The 19,602-nt window shown below is 44.5% G+C and overlaps 1 protein-coding gene across 1 annotated transcript in view; it reads left to right on the forward strand.

The window, feature by feature from the left end:
• The first annotated feature begins 2,625 nt into the window (after nucleotides 1–2,625).
• Nucleotides 2,626–19,602, forward strand: part of LOC140729745 (endoplasmic reticulum-Golgi intermediate compartment protein 2-like) — a 47,625-nt gene continuing 30,648 nt past the window's right edge. The window contains exons 1-4 of the mRNA XM_073049904.1: nucleotides 2,626–2,925; nucleotides 6,201–6,309; nucleotides 16,807–16,853; nucleotides 18,209–18,279. Coding sequence (XP_072906005.1) covers nucleotides 2,817–2,925; nucleotides 6,201–6,309; nucleotides 16,807–16,853; nucleotides 18,209–18,279 — 336 coding nt within the window. The 5' untranslated portion in view covers nucleotides 2,626–2,816. The remainder of the gene's footprint in view (nucleotides 2,926–6,200; nucleotides 6,310–16,806; nucleotides 16,854–18,208; nucleotides 18,280–19,602) is intronic.

Genomic DNA, 19,602 nt, shown 5'->3' on the forward strand with positions numbered 1-19,602 from the left:
CTATAGGTAAGCCTAGTAATTTCTAAGGTAGGCACATGTTCAGCACAACTTTGTGGGCTGTAGGACCGGTATTGTGCTGTAGGTTTTCTGTGTTTCTATGTTTGTTATATTGTCCATTCAGAAGTATGATGGCAGAGGGAAGAAGCTGTTCTAAAATGTGGAGTGTGTGTCTTCAGGTTCTTGCACTTCCTCCCTGATGGAAGCATTGAGAAGAGGGCACGTCCTGGGCGATGGGGGGTCCTTACTGACGGATGCCACTTTTTGTGGCATCAGCACTTGAAGACATCCTGGATGCTGGGGAGGCTAGTACCCATGATGGAGCTAACTGAGTTTGCAACGTCCTGCAGCTCTTTCCCAGTCCTCTGCCATGGCCTTATCTCAGTGATGGTGTAGCAGTGAGCATGATGCTGTTACAGCGCCAATGATCAGGGTTCAATTCCTAACACTGTCAGCAAAGAGTTTGTTTGTTCTCCCCTTGTCCGTGTGGGTTTCCTCCGGGTGCTCTAGCTTCCTCCCACATTCCGAAGAAGTATCGGTTAGGGGTAGTAGGTTGTGAGCATGCCACATTGATGCTTGAAGTTGGTGAATCTTGCTTTCATTGGCTGAGTGAACACAGGAGTTAGTATAATACTTCATAGTGCCGGTGGTGGGGCTCAATCCCCGCCACTGCCTTTAAGGACCAGCGACTCGGGTTCAATCCCCGCCACTGCTTGTAAGGACCAGCGACTCGGGTTCAATCCCCGCCACTGCCTTTAAGGACCAGCGACTCGGGTTCAATCCCCGCCACTGCCTTTAAGGACCAGCGACTCGGGTTCAATCCCCGCCACTGCCTTTAAGGACCAGCGACTCGGGTTCAATCCCCGCCACTGCCTTTAAGGACCAGCGACTCGGGTTCAATCCCCGCCACTGCCTTTAAGGACCAGCGACTCGGGTTCAATCCCCGCCACTGCCTTTAAGGACCAGCGACTCGGGTTCAATCCCCGCCACTGCCTTTAAGGACCAGCGACTCGGGTTCAATCCCCGCCACTGCCTTTAAGGACCAGCGACTCGGGTTCAATCCCCGCCACTGCCTTTAAGGACCAGCGACTCGGGTTCAATCCCCGCCACTGCCTTTAAGGACCAGCGACTCGGGTTCAATCCCCGCCACTGCCTTTAAGGACCAGCGACTCGGGTTCAATCCCCGCCACTGCCTGTAAGGACCAGCGACTCGGGTTCAATCCCCGCCACTGCCTGTAAGGACCAGCGACTCGGGTTCAATCCCCGCCACTGCCTTTAAGGACCAGCGACTCGGGTTCAATCCCCGCCACTGCCTGTAAGGACCAGCGACTCTGGTTCAATCCCCGCCACTGCCTGTAAGGACCAGCGACTCTGGTTCAATCCCCGCCACTGCCTTTAAGGACCAGCGACTCGGGTTCAATCCCCGCCACTGCCTTTAAGGACCAGCGACTCGGGTTCAATCCCCGCCACTGCCTGTAAGGACCAGCGACTCGGGTTCAATCCCCGCCACTGCCTGTAAGGACCAGCGACTCGGGTTCAATCCCCGCCACTGCCTGTAAGGAGTTTGTAATTCTCCCCAGGACTGTGTAGTTTCCTCCGGGTGCTAACTCGTCACATGGGTGTGATGAGATGGTGCGGGCTTATTGCCAGAAAGGCCTGTTACCCTGTTGTATCTCAAAAAGAACTTTAAATAAATAAAAACCGCCCAGATTTTAAACACGCCCATCTGCACAGATAATGCTTCTTCACACTGAGTTAGTACACAATGAAAATTACAAAGGTTTCTCTTGCCACGCCTTATTCAAACTGTTTTAAACAGATTGCTGGCATCGTGTTCAGCAATCTCCTCCTTTACATTACCCACAGAACAAGCTGTGTTTGAGCAGAAACAGTTTGTACAGTTAATGTATGTCATTTGGTCACCTGGTGTGCCAATATTGAGATGGGAGCCAGCTGTCCTCTTCCCTGCACAGTTGTCTTCTTTACCTCCAGCTGCCCACAAAACATCACCGTAAACTGCCAGCAGTATCTTAGAGTATTCCATCAAGGACTCTACAACTCGTGTTCTTAGTACCAATTACTTATTTATTTGTATTTGCACAGTTTGTCTTTTGCACATTGACTGTGTCAATCTTTGTTCTAATGGTTCAGAGAATGTACAGTATACAACCTGAAACTCTTACTCCCCACAGACATCCACAAAACAACAAACCCCATTGAATAAATGACAGAATCCAAAGCCTCCCTCCCCCCATGTGTACCGGCAGAAGCCCCACACCCCATCATGCAAGCAAAGCCCCCAAAGAGATCTTGATCTGGAGTCAATCAAAAACTACAGTCCATCCCAACACTTCGACCTCTCGGACAGGCTCCCGCCCAGCTGTGAGGGAGAGAGGTCACTCCTGCAATGACGGTGTGTGGCTTTTCATTGACTCTATTGTATGTCTTTATTCTACTGTGAATGTCTGCAAGAAAAAGAATTTCAGAGTAGAAGTTGGTGACATACACATAATAAATTCACTTTGAACATTGAACTTCGAACTGTGAGAATGTTTCATCATCAGAATTACCAGATCCTCTTCTCCCGGATGCAAACGTTTCCTGAACACTCAGTCCAGGAGACGTTTTTGATGGTTTGAATGGAATTGGAATAGCACGTTGCATTGTCGGGCTAATGGTTTGGGAGAGAGTTTGCAGTATCTTTCTTTGGCATTTCCCGGTATTACAAAAGCAACAAGGAATTTGCGAACAGAATTTAACCAGAAGAGGTGAATCGATAAAAGGAATACGAGACTTTAGAAGAAGACGTGGCTTGGAATATGAGGAGGAGATTCAGCAGAAAGATATCCTCCAGCACCATCAAAGAGTTGGATGCTTTTCCAAAAGTCGCTGATGTCTGCATTGAAACCTCCATCACTGGCGGAGCAGGTGAACAAAGCATATTTCAGAACACCTTTACTGTGCCGAGCCCTTACCCTTTCGGGGGCATTCCGAGCCCTTACCCTTTCGGGGGCATTCCGAGCCCTTACCCTTTCGGGGGCATTCTGACAGCAACTAGACCACTATTGTATTTTCTGAGCTGTGTATTAACCCAGGACCTCCCTTTTGTCTGAAAGGTGCAAATTAATTAAGTGTTATTCAAACGTATTTGGTTTAGACTCTCTTGCTTAAGGCAGGTAACTGAAGTCAGCAGCCATGGACAATCTGCTGAGCAGCTCAGCCGGTTGAGCAGCTTCTGTGTGGGGAGGGAATTGTCAATGTTTCGGTGCTGGGTTTTGACCTGAAACTTCCACGGTTTCTTTCTCCCGGCAGACTCTGCTGGGCCTACTGAACTCCTCCAGCAGGCTGCTGTTTGCTGCAGACCTCCATCGTCTGTGGACTCTTGTGTTGACCAGGAGATGGTCTTTGGTTTATTCACCCCTGCACATACTCTCTCAGGCAGACTCGAATGTCTTGGTGTGAGTGACTAGGCAGTTGATGCGGTCCCGTCTCTTGTTGGGAAACGGCAAGCTGATAAAAGGAGACAATATGCACATTTGTTCCATGCTGTGCTAAGAGTGAAGGGTGAGCGGGATAAAGAAAAGGGAAGAAAAGAATGGGAAAGAGTGAGTGACAGAGTAAGAAGAGGATAAGGATGGATACAAATGATGGGGGAGGGTAAGAGACACAGAGACAGAGAGAGAGACTGGGAGAGGTGAGAGGCAGAAAGAAGTAAGAGAGACAGAGAGAGAGCGAGATGGGGCGGATGTAAGAGAGGGAAAGTGAAAGAGATAGATAGATATGAGTGAGGAAGGAAGAACCGGAAATTCCCGTCAATAGATGCTGCCCGATGTGCTGAGTTTCTCTAGTACTTTGTGTGTGTTGCTTCAGAAAAGAGAGTCGAGTTCTGGTGTCTGGTACTTATTTCCTGTAATGTTGCTGGCATTTGGGACAGCAGTGAAGGTCTGTTTATCTGTCCATAGAAGAATTCTTCATTACTGTTTCCATAACATTTTATTCACCAGTCAGGGTGAATCCCAAACCTGGAACTTCGGTGGACCACTTGTAGCCTGGCTTCTGCCTTTGACCTGTTTGGCATAAAGCCAACATAGCTCTCTGGATCTTTGAGGCACACAAACCACCAAATCACAACAAGGTTGTGCTCCTCTTGGAGGTGGTGTCTGTTAGACCTCAAAATAACACTAGGCACTTGGCTAGGCAGTTTAACAGACAGGGAATAGAAAGACCACGTACAGGCAGACCTGACTAGCTTAATTTCAAAGTCAAAGTCGAGTTTATTGTCATCTGCACAGTACTGTACTCCTGCCACAAAAAAAAAGTTCATGACATATGTGCGTGATGATAACCCTGATTCTGATATGGGTCTCTATTGTGGGCTGAGAGTGGGAAGGGAGCAAGGAGATTGGGAAAAGGGGAAGGGAGAGGAGAGGGAATGGGAAGTACCAGAGAGACACTCTGTAATGATCCATAAACCAATTGTTTGAAATCAAATGACCTTGCCTGGTGTCTCAAGGGTGGATATGTCTGCACCCCTGACGCTCGTTCTCTGCCACCTGTCCCACACCCCTCCCGCAGCGCTCCACCCTCACCATTCCCAGCATCATTTGTTCCTGCCAGATTTACCAACTCACTCTCTGCTCCACGTTGACAAATACAGTCCTGGGCAAAGGTCTTGGGCACCCCAGCTATATGTACGTGCCTAAAACTTCTGCACAGACTGTATGTACATGCACAGGTGCAATGAAAAACGTACTTGCAGTGGCATCTCGGGCACAGAGCATCAGATAACCAAAACTCTCACGGAAAACAGAAATTAAACATAAATTATACCAAATGATACAAGAAAGAACACAATTAGAACCAAACCGCCATGGTAGTGCAAAGTGATCGAGCTGCTCTTGGTGTTGCTATTCTGAGGTGGGGATTAGGGTTGTGCCAATCAGTTCAAGATCCAAAGGGGTGAAGGGAAGTAGCTGTTCTTGGACCTGCTGGTGTGGAACTTCAGGCATCTGTACCTCCTGTCCGGTAGTGGCCTGGCCCAGATGGAGGGGATCTCTGATGATGGAAGCTGTCTTCTTGAGGCAGCCCTTCCTCTAGATGCTCCCAATAGTGGGGACGACGTGCCCGTGATTATTGGGCAGAGTCCACCACTCTGTGCAGCCTCTTACATCCCTGCACATTCAAATTGCCGTACAGTAGTGTAACATTTAATGCATCCCTTTACAGTACCACCTATTAGGTTGGGATGCAATTCCACCACTGCCTGTAGTTCGTATGTTCTCCCTGTGACCAAGCAGGTTTCCTCTGGGTACTCCAGTTTCCTCCCACTTTGCAAAAAGGGTGAGGGTTAATGAGTGAGGCCATGTTCTATTGGTACCAGAATCATGGCAACACTTACTCCAGCACACCCTCATTGATTTGATTTTACACAAATGACACATTTCACTGTGCAGGCCCAATGTTCCGATGTACATGTGATAAATAAAGCTAATCTAATTTAATTTGACATCATGGTCAATGCAGATGACGTGGGCTGAAGATATAAGATTTAACATTCAAGATTGTTTAAAGTTATTTCCAGTACACAAGTGTAAATAAGAATGAAGCAATTGTTACTCTGATGTGGCATAAATAAAACAAAAAAGATAAAGAATACAATAATAAAAAATACAATAAATATAAATACATAAGATAGCCTATATTCCTAGATTGGTTGTACATCCATAAAGTGACATTAGGTACAGGAGTGTCTGCACTAAGGTGACTGACAGGAAATGATGGAGTAGTGGTGGTTGGGGGGTGTGGAGGGATGGGTTAGTGGGTGGAGGTGTTGATCAGACTAACCCTTTGGAGAAGGTAACTGTTTTTGACTGGAGGTCCTGGTATGGATGCTATGTAGCCTCCTCCCTGATGGGAGTGTGACAAACAGTCCCTGAGCAGGGTGGGTGGGACCCTTCATCATGTTACTGGCCTTTTCCAGCACCTTTTGGTATATATACATCCTTGATGGTGGGAGGCTGGTGCCTCCTCAGAAAGTAGAGATATTGGTGAGCTTTTGTGAAGGGCTTGTTCTTGTGTTGAACTCTTCTATGTTCAATCAAAAGATCAATTCTATATTCTGTCTGAGGAACTCCATCTGACAAATGAAGATGGTTGGATTGTACAGAAGGTTCACTAATTTACCCTCCGTTCTTTCTTTGTAGTTTCTCTGCTCACACTCGCCCTGATATCTGCACTAACTGTGGGAGAGTACCGTTACTACCGCAACACCTGGATTAACTACAGCTACCAAGTGGACACAGATACGTCCAGGTACAATTTACAGATGTTTCCTTACATTAGTTTTCGGAGAGTTAGGAATGACACGGGCACTTAAGATAAAATAAGATTAAGATCACCATTTGTGTCAAATCAAATCAGTGAGGATTGTACTGAGCAGCCTATAAATATCACCATACTCCCGGTGCTAACATTTTAAAAATTACTTTATTTATCCATCTCTCTATTTATTGAGATACACAGGGAACAGGCCTTTTCGGCACTTTGAGCCCCACTGTTCAGCAATCCCTCGATTTAACCCTAGCCTAATTACAGGACAATTTGCAACGACCAATTAACCTCCCAGCTGGTAAATCTTTGCACTGTGGGAGGAAACCAGAGCATAGAACCATAGAACATTACAGCACAGAAACAGGCCTTTTGGCCCTTCTTGGCTGTGCCAAACCATTTTTCTGCCTAGTCCCACTGACATGCACCTGACCCGTATCCCTCCATACACCTCTCATCCGTGTACCTGTCCAAGCTTTTCTTAAATGTTAAAAGTGAGCCCGTATTCACCACTTCATCTGGCAGCTCATTCCACACTCCCACCACTCTGTGTGAAGAAGCCCCCCCCCTCCAATGTTCCCTTTAAATGTTTCCCCTTTCACCCTTAACCCATGTCCTGGTTTTTTTCTCCCCTGGCCTCAGTGGAAAAAGCCTGCTTGCATTCACTCTATCTATACCCATCATAATTTTATATACCTCTATCAAATCTCCCCTCATTCTTCTATGCTCCAGGGAATAAAGGAAACCTGGGGCGGTCATGGGGAGAACGTTCAAACCTTTACAGGCAGTGGCGGGCAGACATAGCATGCCCAGCTTACTAACCCTATCCTGCACGTTTCTGGAAAACCAGAGCACCGGGAGGAACCCATGGAGTCACGGAGAGTGCACTGCAGGCGGATAATAAGGTGCAAGGACTAGGACAAGGTAGATTTGGAGATATCATAGAGCATTACAGCAAACAAGCTCTTTGGCCCATCTAGTCCATGCCGAACTGTTATTCTGTTTTCTCCCATCGACCTCCACCTGGACCTTATTTATCCATACCCCTCCCATCCACGGACTTATCCAAGTGCAGAAATCACCGCATTTACCACTTCATCTGGCAGCTCATTCCACACTCACATCACCGTCTGAGTGAAGAAGTTCTGCTTAAGTATTTCACCTTTCACCCTTAACCCATGACCTCTTGTTGTAGTCCCACCCAACCTCAATGGAAAAAGCCTGCTTGTATTTACCCTATCTATACCCCTCATAATTTTGAATACCTCCAAGTCTCCTCTCATTCTCCCGCACTCCAGGGAGTAAAGTCCTAACCCATTGAACCTTTCCCTAGAACTCAGTTCATCGTCGTCATACAAGAGGTCCGTTCAAAGAAGCTGCACTTGAGCCCAGTGGTACAGTTCTCTTCCCAGTGAGGAGGGGAGGCAAGACAATGTCTGCGCTGGGAGGGGCTCTGTGATGGCTGCTTTCCCAAGGCAACGGAAAGCGCAGACGCTCCGTCACGGGTTTTGGGGGCCACAGTCAAGGGCAGCATTGCTTGCTCCTCCCCAGCTCACTTATGAAAGTGGCAGTGAGCTGTTCTCTTGAACCACTGCAGTCCCAGTGACAAAGGAAGACTATGGGGTTTTTGGAGGAAACAAGAACTGATAAGTCCTGCAGTCAATACTGAACATTGAAGCCCGAAGGTTGATCAGAAGTCTGGAAACTGAAGCCCATTGGCTGGAGACCTGGATCTGTGAGTCTGCAAAAATTGTTTGTTTATTTAGTGACACAGGCCTTTCCGGCCTACCAAACTGCAATGCCCAGCAACCCACCTATTTAAACCTAGCCTAATCACAGGACAATTTACAATGACCAATTACTCTACTAACTGCTACGTCTTTGGACTGTGGGAGGGAAATGGAAGGCGTGTCATGGCCCCATCTGGCAATTCCCCATTACCTCTTTAATTGGGCCCTAACCCCCTGGCCTGATTTCCAATCATTCCCAGTTCAGCAAATTACATACACCTGCTTCCCATCAGTAACTGCAGGATAAAAACCCTGCAATCACAACAAGGAACTGCCAGCTCATTGGTCAACTCTTGTATGAGTAACCTCGTTTCATGGTTGTTTAGGACTGTCCGTTCTAAGTTCTGCGTCATCTCCTGGACTCTCCATGTGAACCTTGTCTCTGTATAAAGACTCGCCTGGATACCGGGTCTCCGTTCGCAGTGGTGCTAATGCCTAATGACTCTGCCTCAGCGCCTGTATCTTGCACCTGGGTTTGTCCCCAGCCATGCCCTTGCAACAAGGAGCCCTCATGCACATGGGAAGAATGTACAAACTCTTTTACATATGGTGCCAAAACGGAACTTTGAACTCTGATGCCTCAAGCCGTAATAACATCGTGCTAACCACCACACTTCAGTGGCATCTGGCTGTAAGTTCAGTGGGGAACTCATAGTTCCAGTGTCGGTGAATCTGTGAATCTGAGGTGACCTGTCCTGCTGTTGGAGGTGTGCGTGTGTGTCTGATAATGCTTGCAGGCTACCCTCAGTACATCTTTAGTTTGATGCATTTCATTGCATGTTTCGATGTAATGTGATAAATCTGATCCTGAAAGGCCTGGACAGAGTGGAGAGGACGTTTCCTATGGTGGGAGTCTAAGACCAGAGGACTTGGTCTCAGAATAGAGCGATGTCTATTTAGAACAGAGATGAGGAGTAATTTCTCAACCAGAGGGTAGTGAATATGAAGAAACCATTACCACAGATGGTTGTGGAGGCCAAGTCACTGGATATATTTAAAGTGGAGGTTGGTAAGTTTTTGATTAGTCAGGGTATCAAAGATTATGGAAAGAAGGCAGGAGAATGGGGTCGAGAGGGAAATTAAATTTCATAACCAGTGCAGTGGATGTTGTATACTTGGATTTCCAGAAGGTGTTCAATAAGGTGCCGCACAAAAGACATAAATAAGATATGGATGCATGGAGTCAGAGGAAGTGTACTGGTATTGATAATGGATTGGTTAACCAATAGAAAGCAGAGTTGGTATGAATGGGTGTTTCTCTGGTTGGCAGTCAGTGGTGAGTGGGGTGCCGCAGGGGTCGGTGCTGGGCCCGCAGCTGTTTACCGTTTACACTGATGATTTGGAAGAGGGGACTGAGTGGCGAATAGCAAAATCTGCTGATGACACTAAACCGAGTGGAAAAGGATAGATAAGATAGAAGTAGGAAAGTTGTTTCCATTGGTAGGTGAGACTAGGGGACATTGCCTCAAGATTTAGGGGAGGAGATTTAGGACAGAGATGAGGAGAAACCATTTTTCCCCAGAGAGTGGTGAATCTGTGGAATTCTCTGCCCCGAGAAGCAGCTGAGGTTTCTTTACTAAATATACTTAAGATATAGTTAGATAGATTTTTACATAGTAGGGGAATTAAGGGATATGGAGGGGAAAGGCAAGTAGATGGAGCTGAGTTTATGGACAGATCAGCCATGATCTTATTGAATGGCGGGGCAGGCTCGATGGGCCGGATGGCCTACTCCTGCTCCTATTTCTTAAGTTCTTAAATCAGCCATGATGAAATGGTGGAGCAGACTCAATGGGCCAAATGGCCAAATCTGCTCCTATGTCTAATGGTCTTAAAAAGCAGAATTTAGAATCAACGGCAATGAAGGAATGATGTCACATTGCCCACAGAATCTTCCCCGCGTCTGTTGCATTGTGCAGGTAGGGGCATTGAGCTGGGTAATTACAGTCCACCATAAAAATGGGAATCATCCTCTTCCAATAACTGGCATAAAAATTCCAATTGTTCTGACCCAGTGAGTGTTTCCTGGGTTGCCTGTCCGTTGTAGTTTCCCTGTAGCCATAGCGATACAGTCTGCAACACCAATTGCTGGAGCAACTCAGCAGATCAGAATCAGAATTACGTTTAATATGACTGGCATACGTTGTGAAATCTGTTTGCGGCATCAGTACATTACAATATATAAAAACACTATAAATTACAATAAGAAATGTGTATAAATTTAAATTAAGTAAGTAGCACAAAAAGAAAAAAAGTAGTGAATTAGTTGGAGCGTAGAAGGTTGAGGGGGACTTGATAGAGGTATTTAGAATTATGACGGGGATAGATAGAGTTGACATGGATAGGCTTTTTCCATTGAGAGTAGGGGAGATTCAAACAAGAGGACATGAGTTGAGAGTTAGGGGGCAAAAGTTTAGGGGTAACACGAGGGGGAATTTCTTTCTTTTTTCTTAAATCTTTTTATTAATTTTAAGAAAGACATAAGTGAAATATGAGTACAATGTTTGAGAGTACATAATTAATAGTTTAAATAGACAATCAGATATGTAATAATCAATATATAAAGCCTCCCAAACTCATAGTATTAATGTAAAAGAATCAAAAAAGAGAAAAAAAAAACCCCAAAAAAACTAAAAGAAAACTTTTTAAAAAAACTAACCAACATGGGCAATTGCATAATGTTAAATACATACAGTAGTGCCGCTAACTCCGAACCTCCATCCAAATACTTAAGGATAATAACAGTAAGGTTTAGGATCAGACCATTTAACTCATATGAAAATGTTGAATAAATGGTCTCCAAGTTTCCTCAAATTTAACTGAAGAATCAAAAACCACACTTCTAATTTTTTCTAAACTCAAACAAGAAATAGTTTGAGAAAACCACTGAAATACAGTTGGAGGGTTAATTTCTTTCCAATTCAATAAAATAGATCTTCTAGCCATTAATGTAACAAATGCAATCAGTCGTTGAGATGAAGCAGATAGACGATTATTATCTATCATTGGTAAACCAAAAATTGCAGTAAAAGGATGCGGTTGGAAATTAATATTTAAAACTCCTGAAATAATATTAAAAATATCTTTCCAATAATTTTGTAAACAAGGACAAGACCAAAACATATGAGTCAATGAAGCAACATCAGAATGACATCTGTCACAAGTTGAATTAACATAAGAATAAAATCGAGCAAGTTTATCCTTAGACATATGAGCTCTATGTACAACCTTAAATTGTATTAGGGCATGTTTAGCACAAATAGAGGATGAATTTACCAATGACAAAATTTTTTCCCATTGCTCAGTAGATATAGGACAATGCAATTCTTCTTGCCATTCCTTCTTAATTTTTTCTGATACATCTGGCTGTACACTCATAATCATATTATAAATGATAGCTACTAAACCCTTTTGACAAGGATTGAGGGCTAAAATTCTTTCTGTAATGTCCAATGGACATTCTTTCGAAAAAGACTTTAATTCATTATACAGAAAATTTCTGACTTGCAAATATCTAAAAAAAAATGGGTTTTAGGTAAATTATACTTATTAGATAGCTGTTCAAAGGACATAATGTTATCATCCAAAAACAGATCACGAAAACATGTTATACCTTTTGTTTTCCATAATAGAAAAGCTTGATCTATAGATGAAGGCCGAAAGAAGTAGTTAGATACTATAGGACATGACAGCATAAACTTATTCAAGCCAAAAAATTTACGAAATTGAAACCAAATTCGTAATGTATACTTGACTATGGGATTAGTTATCTGTTTATTCATTTTAAATAACGAAAAAGGAAAGGAATTTCTTTACTCAGAGTGGTAGCTGTGTGGAACGAGCTTCCAGTAGAAGTGGTAGAGGCAGGTTTGGTATTGTCACTTAAAGTAAAATTGGATAGGTATATGGACAGGAAAGGAATGGAGGGTTATGAGCTGAGTGTGGGTCAGTGGGACTAAGTGAGAGTAAGTGTTCAGCACGGACTAGAAGGGCCAAGATGGCCTGTTGCCCTGCTGTAATTGTTATGGTTATATGTGCGTGGGTTCAATCTCCATTCAGAAATTGGTTGGTCGAGGGGAAGAAGCTGTTCCTGAATCGCTGAGTGTGTGCCTTCAGGTTTCCTGATGGTGGCAATGAGAAGAGGGCATGCCCTGGGTCCTTTGTGACGGATGCCACCTTTTTGAGGCGTCGCTACTTGATGTCCTGAATGAGCCTTGTGCCCATGAAGGAGCTGACTGAGCTTGCAACTCTCTGCAACTTAATTCCATCCTGTGCAGTAGCCCTGCCCCCTACCCATACCAGATGGTGATGCAGCCAGTTAGAATGCTCTTCACAGGAAATCTGTAGAAATTTGCAAGTCTTTGGTGACATACCAAACCTCCTCAAACTCCCAGTGAAATATAGACACAGCTGTGCCTTCTTTGTAATTACATCAATATGCTGGGCCCGGGATAGATCCTCAGAGCTGTTGACATCCAGGAACTTGAGAATGTTACTTGGGTTTTACAGAATCTCATGTGTTAGTGATTATATTCTGCATTGTTTTGTTTATTGTTTGCATGACCCTGATGTACGTATGTACACAGTGATCTTCCTGGATGGGCATGCAAACCAAACTCACTACATGTTTCAACAATAAGACAGTTACCAAATCTAAATTTCTACTAATATCCTTTGAATACACTGGGAGCTAATATTCTGTAAATTGTAAACCAATTTTAATTTGTTCAGAATATATTAGCCCAGAGAGCATCAGCACAGTAGTTAGATTTAAAGAGTCATTGAAAAACACAAAACAGAAACCAGCCCTTCAGCCCATCCAGTCCATGCTGAACCATTTAAACTGCCTAGACTCATTGGCCTGCATCTAGGCCACAGCCCTCCTTGCCCCTACCATCCATGTACCTATCCAAAATTAAACGTTAACATCAAGCTTGCATCTACCACTTGCACTAGCAGCTCGTTCCACACTTTCATAACCCTCTGTGTGAAAAAGTTTCCCCTCAGCTTCCACTTAACTTCTCACCTTTCACCCTTAACCCGTGACCTTGTGGAATATGTGGGTTTCCTCCAGTTGATCTACTGTCCTCTCACAGTCCGAAGACGTATCAGTTTGTAGGTTAGTTGATCATTATAAATTGTTCTGTGATTAGGCTAGGGTTAAATCGGCAGGATGTTGAGCCAGAAGGGCCTGTTCCCCACTGTATCTCTGAATAAAAATAAGTAAATAAATAAAATTAGACTACCTGAGATCTGAGACAGTAACAGTACATCATGGAATTAAAGGTTCAGATTAAGTGAACAGGCCGTGATTAGAATGTGGATCTTAACGATGACAAAACTGAGGTCACTGTGATAACAGACTTGTGGTCGTCGCTATCTTCTAGCCTGAAGACCATGGTGCCTTCATGTCTGTGGGTATTAGCATTGTCTGGATGTGGATGGTTGGTGTTTAGGCCTTGGGAACAGGAGGTGATCGGAATGGGGGCAGGTGGAAGGGAGAATTGACAAAAGGGACCTGAGAGTCAAAGGCCAATGGCTGGCATGGAATCATAAGACATAGGAGCAGAATTGGGCATTCAGCCCATCGAGTCTGCTCCACCGTTCCATCATGGCTGCTTTACTATCCCTCTCAACTCCATTCTCCCGTTTTTGTTTTATTTGGAGATACAACATTGGAGGTACAGCCCTTCCAGCCCAATGAGCCCACCTCCCCCAACAATCCACATGTTTAATGCCAGCCTAATCACAGAACAATTTAGATACGTCTTTGGACTGTGGCAGGAAACCAGAGCATCTGAAGGAAAACCACGCGTACACAGGAAGGAAACTTCCTTACCACGGATGCCAAAATTGAACTTTGGACCCTGACACCCTAAGCAGTAATAGTGTTGATAGCGTCATTTTAACCGCAATGCTACAAGCATCGATGCCCTTACTAATCAGGGGTCTATCAGCCTCCGCTTTAAATATTCTCAATAACAGATTCATCGCCCTCTGGCTAAAGGACTTCCTCCTCTCTGTTCTATTGACGGGCTGAAGGGGCTATTTCAGGGCGGTATAAGTGTGGGATTTCCCAAGGCCTACACCAGAAAGGGTCACTGGCTGCAGCCTACCGTCACTGAAGACTTGTACGTGTCCACAAAAACATGGCAGGAGGATCATTGCACCACCCATGCTGCAAACGGCCTTTCCCGAAAGCTCAGACTGGGGAAATCCTGCAAAAACTCCCTTCTGGAAAGTGCTCAAGGGCTATTAAAACAAAAACTTCATGCCAACTGAAAAGTTTCTTCCCCCAGGTAGTAAATCTGATCAATCATTCTTAATTAACCTCCCCACTCCCTTCTATCCATTACCTCAGTCATTGCATTAAACTGTAAACACTTTAAACCATTTGGTATAATGCTGATTATATTATAAATACATGCTGGTATTTACGTATTTATGCACATTATATTCCACATCTGGTGCTCCCGGTGTGACCTCCTGTATATCGGTGAGATGAGTTGTAGATTGGGAGACTGTTTTGCAGAGTACCTACGCTCCATCCGCTAGAAGCAGTGGGATCTCCCAGTGGCCGTCCATTTTAATTCCACTCCCCATTCCCATCCACTGTCGTGATGAGGCCACACTCAGGTTGGAGGAACAACACCTTGTATTCCATCTGGGTAGACTCCAACCTGATGATTTCTCAAACTTCTGGTAATGCCCCCAACACCACCTCCTCTGCCATTCCCCAAACCCTTTTCCCTCTCTCAACCTTATCTCCTTGCCTTCCCATCACCTCCCCCTGGTGCTCCTCTCCCCTTCTGTTCTCTCCTATCAGACTCTCCCTTCTCTAGCCCTGTATCTCTTTCACTAATCAACTTCCCAGCTCTTTAATTCATCCCTCCCCTCCCTGTTTCACCTATCACCTTTGTTTCTCTCTCCCTTCCTCCCATCTTTTAAATCTACTCATCTTTTTTTCTCCAGTTCTGCTGAAGGGTCGTAGCTGCAAATGTCGATTGAACTCTTTTCCATAGATGCTGCCTGTCCTACTAAGTTCCTCCAGCATTTTGTGTGTTGCTCAGATTTCCAGCATCTGCAGATTTTCTTCTGTTTGTGACTTAACATCTAACCGTATTTTTATATAATTCTTTATAATTGTTGAAAGTTGTTGTCTTTATTGTATGACACACCAAGACACCACAGCAAATTCCTAATACATGTAAATGGCCATTTGTTAGCTACACCTGCTCATCAATGCAAATATCTGATCAGCCAATTGTGTGGCAGCAACTCAGTGCATAAAAGCATGCAGACGTGGTCAAGAGGTTCAGTTGTTGTTCGGACCAAACATCAGAATGGGGAAGGACTGTGATCTGAGTGACTGACTGTGGAATGATTGTTGGTGCCAGACCTGGTGGTTTCAGCATCTCAAACTGCTGACATCCTGGGATTTACAAGCACAGCTCACGGAGAATGGTGCGAGAAACAAAAAAAAAACACTCAATGTGCAGCAGTTCTGTGGGCAAAAATGCTTTGTAAATGAGAGATTTCAGAGGAGAATGGCCAGACTGGTTCAAGCAGACGACAGTAACTCAAATAACCACGTGTTAAAACAGTGATGTGCAGAAAGTATTTCTGAATGCACATCACGTTGAAATGGACGGGCTACAGCAGCAAAGGGCCACAACCATACACTCACTGAACACTTTATTATGTACACCCAATAAAGTGGCCACTGAGTGTATATGGTGAATAAAGTTGAATCTTGATCCTTGACCGCCGCCAGGCCTCTGCCCCACAATTATCAGGCTCCTGAACAGATCTCGTTTCCATTACAGATGAACTCTTCATCTCTTAACGTACCTTATCTTTTCCCTTGTAGAGATTAGATTTGCTTTATTTCTCACATGTACATCAAAATGTCAAAACATACAGTGAAATACATCGTTCGTGTCAACGACCAACACAGTTCGAGGATGTTCTGGGGCCAGCCCACAGGTATCGCCATGTTCCAGTGTCAACATAGCTTGCTTACAACTTACTAAACCTCACCAACCTGAAACAGATACAACACAGTAACAGGCCCACGCCCCACAATTACATACATGCATGACCAATTAAACGACCAAACAGTACGTCCTTGGAATGTGGGAGGAAACCAGAGCACCCAGAGAAAATCCACATGGTTTCGGGGAGAATATATGGTACAAGCTCCTTACCAACAGGGGCAGGAATTGAATCCAGGTCGTTGGCTCTCTAAAATGTTAGGATGATAGGCTTACTGCTTCGCTGCTGAGTCTCCACTCCTAATCGTATCTGACTACCTGTTAGGTGGTTTCTCTGTAACACTAATACATAACTCTACATTCTATTATATCACTGTTCTTCATGCTGGATGCTCAATGGCTTCACTTTACACATCTGAGATACACTGAGGTTCAATTTCCACAGCGTGCCGAGGTAGAAGAATTTGCGGCCTGCTCTAGTTTCTGTGCAAACCCTGAGGGCACGATATCCCCTGGGACTTTCGTTCAGGAGGTGAGCGGCACACCCAGAAGTTCATTATATGTGAGACAGAAATTGGTGGATCTTAAGAGAATCAAGAAAGCTAGGGAGATGTTAGGGCTGGACGTATGAGATGAACTTACTGAGTTAATCTTCCCTTGTTAATTTGATTTCCTAAACTAGTTTTGTTTTATTTCAGCAAGCTACAGGTAAACATCGACATTACAGTGGCCATGAAGTGTGACTGTAAGTATCTGCTGATGTTTTATTTCGAGATACGGCACGGTAACAGGCCCTTCCAGCCCAATGAGCCTGCAATACCCAATTACACCCATGTGACCAATTAACCTACCGACCCATATGTGAAATGTGGGAGGAAACCAGAGCACTCGGGGGAGACCTATGCAGTCACAGGGAGAACATACAGACAACGGTAGGAATTGAACCCCAGTCGCTGGTGCGGTGAAGCACTGCTTCCACGTGGAGTCACTCAGTTCATGGACAGGAGAGATTTGGGGGGCTTGGGGCTAATGTGGGCAGGTAAGAACAGCTCACTGGGCAACACAGTTAGCATAAACGAAGGGTCTTTTCCATGCTGTAGTCCCATTGATTTTGTTCTAAGTAGACCGCAAAGGCCTGAACACTCATAGTACATATTCTACTATTTGTTCAGCTAGCACAGGGGTTCCCAACCTGGAATCCATCAGCCCTTTGCTTAATGGCATAAATAAAGGTTGGGAACCCCTGGGTTAGAGATACAATGTGGAATAGGCAACAACCAATTAACCTACCTAGTATGTCTTTGGATTGTGGGAGGAATCCAGAGAACCTGGAAAAACAACCCATGCATTCCACAGGGAGGACATACAGTAACTCCTTACAGATGACACTGGGATTGAACTCCAAACTCTGACACTCTGAGCTGTGATAGCATCACACTAACCACTACACTACCATAGTCATTTTACAGAGGTAACTTCCATTTACCATTTCTCCTGCCCATTTTGCCAGCTTACCAGTCTCATTCTGTGGCTAAAGAATGTCTTGTTCTCTACCAAAACCACAACCAATCTTCATGTCTTTTGCCAGTCAGAGCACCAGCACGGTTGCCTAGTGATTAGTGCATCGCTTTACAGAATAAGACGGCAATTACTGATCAGGGTTCAATTCCCACCACTGGCTGTAAGGAGTTTGTACGGTTTCCCTGTGACCGCATTGGTTTCCTCAGAGTGCTCCGGTTTCCACCCATATGCCAAGACGTACGGGTTAGGGTTAGTGAATTGTGGGCATGTTACTTTGGAACTGGAAGCTTGGCAACACTTGCCCAGTAGAATCCTCACTGATTTGATTTGACACCAACAATGCAATTCATTGTATGTTTCAATGTACATTTGACAAATAAGGTGATCTTTTAATTTCTGTACATTGGTTGCTTTGTTTGTGTGTAGCTTTTCATTGATTCTATTGTATTTCATTGTTCCATTGTGAATACCTGCAAGAAAATGAATCTCAGTGACATGTAATTTGAACCTTCTGCTAAGTTATCAAAGCAAAAAGAAAATGAGCCTGTCATTTCTGTTGGGGTTTTTTTTTGTCTGAAGATATAGGAGCAGACATCACTGAACAATTGGATAGGCATGTCCGTGGGTCGGAGGATTTTCAATATGAGCCTGTGAGTTTTTATTTTCACTTCATATTCATGCTGATTTTTACACAATCTTGTGAGTTTGCTCAGCACTACTGAAAAGGCTGGTTTAGCACTGGGTAATGTACACAGACTCGGAGCCTGGAAATGCTGTTGTCCTTGTTAGAAGAATAAAATCTCAAAGGTTCATTGATGCACCAAGTCAGGGAGCCATTTGAGGGGATTGTGGACACAATTCACCACACCGACAAAGTAAGTTCAAATCAAATTATTATCAAAGTATAGTACTATACATACACCTTATTCACACTGGTTCAGGACCCTGATGGTTGTAACTGTTCCTGAACCAGGTGGTGTGAGTCCTGAGGCTCCTGCACCACCTTCCCAATGACAGCAGCAAGAAGAGAGCATGGCCTGGATGGTGGGGTCCTTGATGTTTCCTGGTGGCAGGTATCACATAGAAAGAAGCCATTCAATCCAAGTGGCTTCATGGAGGCTCACAGCACAAATACAGTCCATTGGCCCAACTTTCCATGTTGACCAAGTTACCTACCCTGGACTACCTTGACATGTTGCTTGTCAGTCTTTGTTTACGCATAGCTGTTCATTGTCTTTGCACGTTGCTTCGTTATCTCTTTGCTGTGTGCAGTTTTTCATCGATTCTATTAAGTTTCTTTGTATTTACCGAGAATGTCGACAAGAAAATGAACCTCAAGGTAGTACGTGGTAACACAGAACACAGAGCGCTACACAGCAGTATCACCATGTTGGTTGTTTGTCAGTTTTTGTCTGCTTTTCATAAATTCTATTGTATTTCGTGTTCTACAGTGAATGCCTGCAAGAAAATGAATTCCTATATTGAAATCAAACCCACATCCACCTCTTCTGCTGGCAACTCATTCTATCCTCTGAGTGAAGAAGTTCCCCCTCAGGATCCCCTGAAACATTTCATCTTTCACCCTTAACCTATGACTTCTAGTTCTAGTCTCACCCGCCCTCAACGGGAAAACACACACACAATGCTGGAGGAGCCCCGCAGCTCAGGCAGCATCGATGGGGAAAAAATAAACAGTCGACGTTTGGGCCAAGGCCCTTCTTCAGCACAGTGGGAAAAACTTGCTTGTATGAACCCAATCTAGACCCCTCATAAGTTTGTATACCTCTATCAACTCTCCCCTCATTCTCCTACGCTCCAGGGAATAAAGTCCTAACCTATTTAATCTTTCCCTACAACTCAGAGCTTCAAGCCCCAGCAACATCCTTGTAAATTTTCTCTGCACTTTTCAATCTTATTTGCATCTTTCCTGTAGGTGGGTAAACAAAACTGCACACAATACTCCAAATTAGGCC

The sequence above is a fragment of the Hemitrygon akajei genome, chromosome 6, assembly GCF_048418815.1.
Source record: "Hemitrygon akajei chromosome 6, sHemAka1.3, whole genome shotgun sequence".
In the NCBI taxonomy this organism is placed as follows: Eukaryota; Metazoa; Chordata; class Chondrichthyes; order Myliobatiformes; family Dasyatidae; genus Hemitrygon; species Hemitrygon akajei.